Below are 6,675 nucleotides of genomic sequence, written 5' to 3'. Positions count from 1 at the left end.
AATGTCCGCGCTCCGGGCGACAAAAAGGGGGGCGCGGGGTGGTGGAGAAACACACCGACCCCCGACAACCCCAAAACTGTAGCTTCATTTCTTTAGCTTTCACTTTAATAAAATAATGATTCGTTGGGAAAATGGGGTATAAATCTTCATTTTGGAGGCAATTAAAGTGTTGATTTCATTCGTGCCCCTGAGCGATTCTTGTAATTTGCTCAAATAGCTTTATGTACCCAGCACTCCAGAGCTTTTAGAAACCCATTTTCTAGTTAGACTTGTTGGATTACAATTTTTATTCAACAGCAGCGAGCCGAGCTTCCCTCAGCTAGACCCTGACTGGAGGGTTCCCCTTGCTCTAAGGCGCTGCACGGGGCCAGAGGCTCCCCAGAGCATCCTCACCAGCCCCAGGTATCTCCCTGCTGCACCACCCTCCACCCACTCTGCCGAGCTTTTCCCCTTCACAGCAAAATTGGGTGGGAAAAAAAAAATCCCTTCAAAACAGCCTACCTATGGGCACATAAACCCCTTTTTAAAAGTTCGTGCCTTCCTTCAAGCCTGCCCCCCCTGTCACGACACTACCCGATAGCCTTTGGCAGAGAGGAGAAAATATTTCAGATACTGCCCACACTGCAATGCAATGCACCTTCATGTTGGTGATCTATAAAATAACTCCCAGCTGACAGTGCCAGTGATAACAGCAAAGCAGCTGAGGAAACTCCTGTCTGCTTGGCTGCGCCTTGCTTGAACAAAAGGAAACCTCCAGAGTCAGGAGCAGATCACTCCTAACACTGTATTTACATAGCTGATCATAAAGAAGAAATAACTTGGGGGGTTTAACCAGGGATTGTGTGTGTGCTTGAGGTCCCCTCTCTCACAGGCAAAGCGCTGCTACCCCTCGGTTCAGAGCAAACAAACGGACCGCGAAAACCCCACCGTTTCACCCAACTCGAATAAAAGCCAAATCTCAGTCACTACCATCATCCAGGAGCTTAATTTAGATCTGGGCACCTCCTGCATTAGCCCCAAACACTCCCATGAAAAAGGCAAGGATCCCAGTCTGCGCCCAGCAGAAGGAGGAGGGAAGGGAGAGGGGACAGCCAGCTCTCCCCACTCAGCTCACCCGCATTTCCCACCCGACTGCAGCCGACATTAAAGGTCTGAACCATCCCAAACAAAACGTGGACAACCGTCACAGCCGTGCGAGGCTTTGCTGGCTTGGCTTTGGCTTTGACTATATTTATTTTTTAAAGAGAGGGCTTGAAAACTTGAAAGATCAAGGAAAAGAATTTAAAACCTGAATCCCATTTTATTTTCTCCCTTTTTTTTTCTATTAAGTAAAATAAAATGGGCGCGTTTGCAGCAGGCAGGCGTGCACAAAGCAATGTTCACTCAAGTCTAAAAGCGTTCGGCCAAGGAAAACTGACAAGACGGACTAATGAACCGTAGAGACGGGAAGAAAATAGCCAGTATTTGCTAGATTTCAAACCCTCTCTGTCTTCTCCGGACCACCTATCTTGGATTTTATTATTGTTTTGGTCAACGACTCCAGCCCTTCCTTCCCTAAGCTACCAAGAAGCCAGTGATTTCACAGATACCACTTCTATTATTGGAAAGGGTAAATAAAATAAAGACAAAAATTAAAAGCGACAAGAAACAGGTCGAGTTTGCAGGCGATGCTTTTACAAGCTCATCTCGCCAGGTCGAATCTGGGAGCAAGCCTTAATGAAGCAATAATAGCCACATTATTCAAAAATTTTCATTTCGATGGAAATTTATCTAAAAGGGACTTAATCATATGCAAATAATAAAAGGAGGCGTAGTGACCCAGCAAGCGATCTGCATACAAATTTTAGCGTGTGCGACGTTGGCGAGATCATACCTGATCCGTTAGATTTGCTGATCTTGTTATGTCTTCACTGTCCGATTTTGATCCGCCCTCTCTATCGTCTATGACCAAATCGATAGGCATTTTTCCTTTCAAACAGCTAATATACCGGTGGCAGAAATTGTCACATAATTCGTGTACCTACATTATGACAGAGGTTAAAAAAAAAAAGAAAAAAGAAAAAAAGAAAAAAGAAAAAAGAGAGGGGGGAAAAAGGAAGAAAATATAATCAGGAATACATAAGTAAAATTGACAAGTGCAACCAGTCTCCCCCCTTTGCCCCTGTGACATCAAAAGTCCTAAATAGGGGAAACACTCTGCAATTATCCCCCTGAGACCCCTAGACGCATCCAGAATTAGGAATAACTTTCTTTTCTTGCAAAATAGAGATATCCCAGAAAATTGACAGTGACAAGATGATTCACAGGCTACAACATATTCAACACCCGTGTTAAATTCATCTGCTCCCGGAGCTGTGGCCATTAGAGAGGTGACCTGCATGGGTGACATTTAAGGTAAACTATTTAATTTCATCCAGTTATTCCATCATAAACCCTTTCCAAAGGGGTATGAGGACAGAAAAAAGGATTTAAAAAAAAAATCCCAATGCACTGGGCTGAAATACATTATAGGCATCCATGCCCTGAAATCCCCAGTTGCTCTGATAAGACTTGTACCTGAGCAGCCTTTATTAATGGACAGATTTTAACATATTTCGGTAGAGCGAGAACAACCTGACAGTTATGGTTAGATAAAGTGACCGAGGCTCACGAGAAACTTTTCAACTATTTAAAAACCTCTCAAAAAGTTTATTTTTAGGAGAAAGGGAATTCTCTTCTAGGCCAGCTATCAATGACACGTAAAAAATCCTCAGGAAACCCAGAGCACACTTCCAATTTAACATGAGCTCGGATGACACCGCCTGCTTAGAAATTAGCATTCTCCCTCCTAAGATTTCTAAAATAGACAACAAAAAAATCCTGAGTTTAGGCTGCAATCTCTTTCTTCTGCTCAGAGGTGTACAGTATTCCCAGGAACAAGAGACAGACAGAACTATCAACTCTGCTTTGTCTCTGCAAAATGTTACAGGACAATCCGCGCCCTGAGCCTGACCTGCAGATGGCTCTTAAAAAAAAAAAAAAAAAAAAAAAATTCCCCCTTCTAACTAACTGCAACCAAAGTCTCTTCCTCACCAACACCAAGGAAAAACAATATCTATTTTTTTTTTTAATCACAATTTCAGGGGCTTGACTGAACTACCATTTCGAGTCTCATCTGCGGCACCACAGAACTGCAACTATTTATACAAAGCCAGCAAAGTATTACAATGAACACAAGGCCTGGGCGTTCGAGAGCTCGGTTTTAGAGGCTGAAATTGTAATTAAACTGCGAAGAGAAATGGACGCCAAGATTGGTCTTGACACTAATTACCAGAAAGAAAGACATTTATGCAAATTTACCAGAAGCCTGAACTTCAGCAGTACTGAAACGGAGGAGGAAGAAAGGCGGGGGGGGGGGGGTAGAGAGAGAGGGAGAGAGAGGGGGAGAGAGAGAGAGAGAGAGACAAAAATTACCTTCTCTAATTCCAACAGATGAAACCTTAATACTTGTATGGCTTGAATCATCTGCAATGACACAAACAACATGAGCATTAATCTCATTTCTGGATTTGGGGATATTTCCCACAGCCACCCCGGCCGCACTTTGTAGCTTGACTTTTCTCTAGTAGTAAATAAAAAGTTGTTTTGATTTATGGCAATAACACTAAAACTTAATAGCGGTGGCTTTGTGCGCTGTTTAACGAGAAGCGATCTAGAGTTAACAAAAAAAATCCCTATTGCAACGAAGCAACTGAATTATACGGATCATAAACATTTCTTAAAAAAAAAACAACCCTCTAAACACCATCACTGGCTCCTCGCTTTGTGAAAGCAGGAGCAGGACTCCTACAGCGGAGGCAAAATATTTATCCTTAACGGGGGAAGGAAAGAAAGAGAAAAACGACCTCATTTTCAGTGAATTTGCCACTGGTGCATCTCCAGCCATTGTAATCCTCTGTGTTTCCCATCGAGCTGCTTAAAAGGTGCGTGGAGGGGCTGGTTACAGCGGGGATAAATCCACGCTCCTCTTGGGCAGGCGAGCTCACCATCAAGCCTGCCAGCTCCTCTTTGGATGGGGTTTTCCTTTATGTATATCCTTATGGGATTTTTTACTTCCAAGCAATTACCACACCATATTTACTTGTAAATATAAAAATCATCATCGTAACAATTATAATTCTAAAAAATCCACGTGATAAATTTTCAATTTAGCACCACCAAACCACCTCTCCAGATGACACAGAAGTTTAAAAAAAATAATAAATAAATGGGAAGGGAAGGGAGGGTGGGGGTGGGGAGAGGAAGAAGTGTTAACTCTTACCAAGTTATCCAGTTCAGGATTAGAGGAAAAGAGGGGTTTCTCTGCTCGGATCTAAATGTAAGAAAGGGAAGGAAAGGGGGAAAAAATAATAATAAAAATGATTTGAAATATGGAAGCAGAAAAAGCAGACGTTATTATTTCTTGCTTCATTACACTGTCGGGTCCATTATGTAACCTTCCGTGCAAAGCCCTGACTGCTGGATTTAGTACATCAGCCAAACACTTGAGCAAGTGAATCAAATACACTGAAAAATACCTATGGAGCTTCCCCGGCAGAGCCCGTCCTGGCTCCCGGAGCCGCGCAGCGAAACTCCCGGCCGGGCACAGACCGCTCCACTTGATCCATTTTTTAAGGGGGGTAGTAAATGCCGAGATTTCCTGATTTTTTTCCGTGTTTTGTTTTGGTTGGGGTTTTGGGGATTTTTTTTGTTTTGGTTTTTTTTGCCTCTTTCAGTAAGAGACGGGGGAGGGGGAAACGCGCATCTTTATCTCAACAGAGACTTGTTTTTCTCGATACGATTTTTTTCCCTCTTTTTTTTTTCTTCGACTGTTTTCAACCCGGTTTTGCTGACCTGTTTGGCGAACACTGCTATGTCTTCATTGAAAGACTCAGAGGAGCAAACATCGCCTCCCGCTACCCCGGGCTCCCTGGGTGTGCATGTAGCTAATTCACATTTCTCAAAAATCAGTGCTAAAAGAGGGAACAGGGGGTGTCTGAAAGAAAATACAATAGTCACACACACAGAGGGGGGGAAAATATCATAACGAAACAAAAAAAAACCAAACACAACAATAGTTAGTCCCACAGCAGCGTGCATAGGGAAGGGGGTACCCACAGAGGGGGCTCCGGCACCACCCGCCGCCTCCCGCAGCGTCCCGGCCCCTTCCCACAGCCGGCCGGCAGCCCGGCATCTCCCTGGCCTTTCGGCACTGTCTGGCCGCAGATATTGTTAATACAACCTTAGGACAAGCCAAGAATAAAACCCAACCCGGTTCCAGCAGCCATTTTGAATTAACTTTCCTTGTCTTTAGGAAAAAAAAATGAAAAAAATTAAAATCCCTGGACAGACACTTCTGCCTCTCATGCTTTTAATTCCCGTTTTCTGCTGGAGGACTTGCTGGGAGTGAAAGGGGAAAAAAACAAACCCAAACCAACAGAAAAACAGAAAAAGAAACAATCCCCATCCAAATGGAAAAAAGAAAAAAAAAAGAAAAAGCCCTTAAACCCACTCAACACAGCTCCGACCCACTGGCAGGCGCCTTTCGGGCTGCCTCCCGCCGGCCTCCCCGGCCCTCCCCCCCCCGGGTTTCCGCAGCCGCCGACCCGCGGGGGGAACCAGGTGCTCCTGGGCACTCCCAGCTTGGAAAGCCTCCCTGGGAGAAAGGCAGCGTGTGCATCTGGTTCCTTCGCCCGTTTAATAATTTAAATAAATAAATAAGCGTGGGCGCACACGCACGTATATATATGTATATTTATAACAGGGAGTTCTTTCTTTTTTTTTCCCTCCCAGGGCTTGATACTCTTTTTTTCCCTTCTGGGTACCGTACACCACCGAGTTTTAACCAACCCTTCAGATTTCTGACAAACCGATAAAGAAACCAAACTCCATGAATTTTGTTTTCCTCCCCCTTCTCCTCACTGTCCCGAGAGTGATTTTTAAAGGCTCTTAAACTTCCCTTCAAACTCCAGCTGGGCAGATACATTTTAAAAGCATCTGCGCTCAATGTAACCCCGTCAGCTCCCATCGCAATGGCCTAGAAACTGCTTTACAAGTTGCCACACTGAGAAACATTCAATGCTGTCAGATAAAAGGTTTTTAAAAAAAAGAAAATTTAAAAATTTAAAGACTTGAGAGAAGCAGCTCTTGAGTTCTCTCCTTCATAGCACAAGGAAAGACGAACAAGGTGGAAAGTTGGGCAAAGCTCTCCAAACTCGCCCTGCTCCAAAACTCCCTGCAGAGATTTACCACCCGGCGCAGGCTGTGCCCTGGGAATATTATTCTCCTCTTCCTCCCGCGGTGATGCCTGCCACCCCTCCAGCAAGCTCCTTTTTACCCGAGCCCACGCGGCTCCCCGTGCCAGGGGTACCCCAACCCTCTCCCCCCCCCGCCTCCTAAAACAGTAACGACACAGAATTAAGAACGCGGCCCTTTTCCGCGCAGTGCTCCCCATCCCGCCCTTCCCCTCCCCGCGCAGCCCACACTGCCCCCCGCTCCATCCCGCGCAGGTTGCCCGGAGCCCTGCGCGGCACCTACCCGTAGATGGCATCTTTATCTCTCTTGAGGGCGTCGTTGACGGAGGCGCCCATGGCGGGGGGCATGGCGTTGGCGTGGGCGGCGTGCGGGTACTGGTGCGAGTGGAGCGGCGGCCCGTGG

The 6,675-nt window shown here is 45.5% G+C and overlaps 1 protein-coding gene across 1 annotated transcript in view; it reads right to left on the bottom strand.

Annotated features, from left to right (window-relative positions):
* MEIS1 (Meis homeobox 1) overlaps positions 1-6,675 on the bottom strand; it is a 107,047-nt gene that overhangs the window by 98,807 nt on the left and 1,565 nt on the right. Inside the window, exons 2-6 of the mRNA XM_017736522.1 lie at positions 6,556-6,675; positions 4,873-5,014; positions 4,301-4,351; positions 3,454-3,504; positions 1,874-2,020 (exon numbers count right to left, since the gene is read on the bottom strand). Coding sequence (XP_017592011.1) covers positions 1,874-2,020; positions 3,454-3,504; positions 4,301-4,351; positions 4,873-5,014; positions 6,556-6,675 — 511 coding nt within the window. The remainder of the gene's footprint in view (positions 1-1,873; positions 2,021-3,453; positions 3,505-4,300; positions 4,352-4,872; positions 5,015-6,555) is intronic.

Source organism: Corvus brachyrhynchos, unplaced genomic scaffold (genome assembly GCF_000691975.1).
Source record: "Corvus brachyrhynchos isolate BGI_N302 unplaced genomic scaffold, ASM69197v1 scaffold416, whole genome shotgun sequence".
NCBI lineage: Eukaryota > Metazoa > Chordata > Aves > Passeriformes > Corvidae > Corvus > Corvus brachyrhynchos.
The sequence above is the reverse complement of the archived record's forward strand: the minus strand, read 5'-3'. Positions and strand labels throughout refer to the sequence as shown.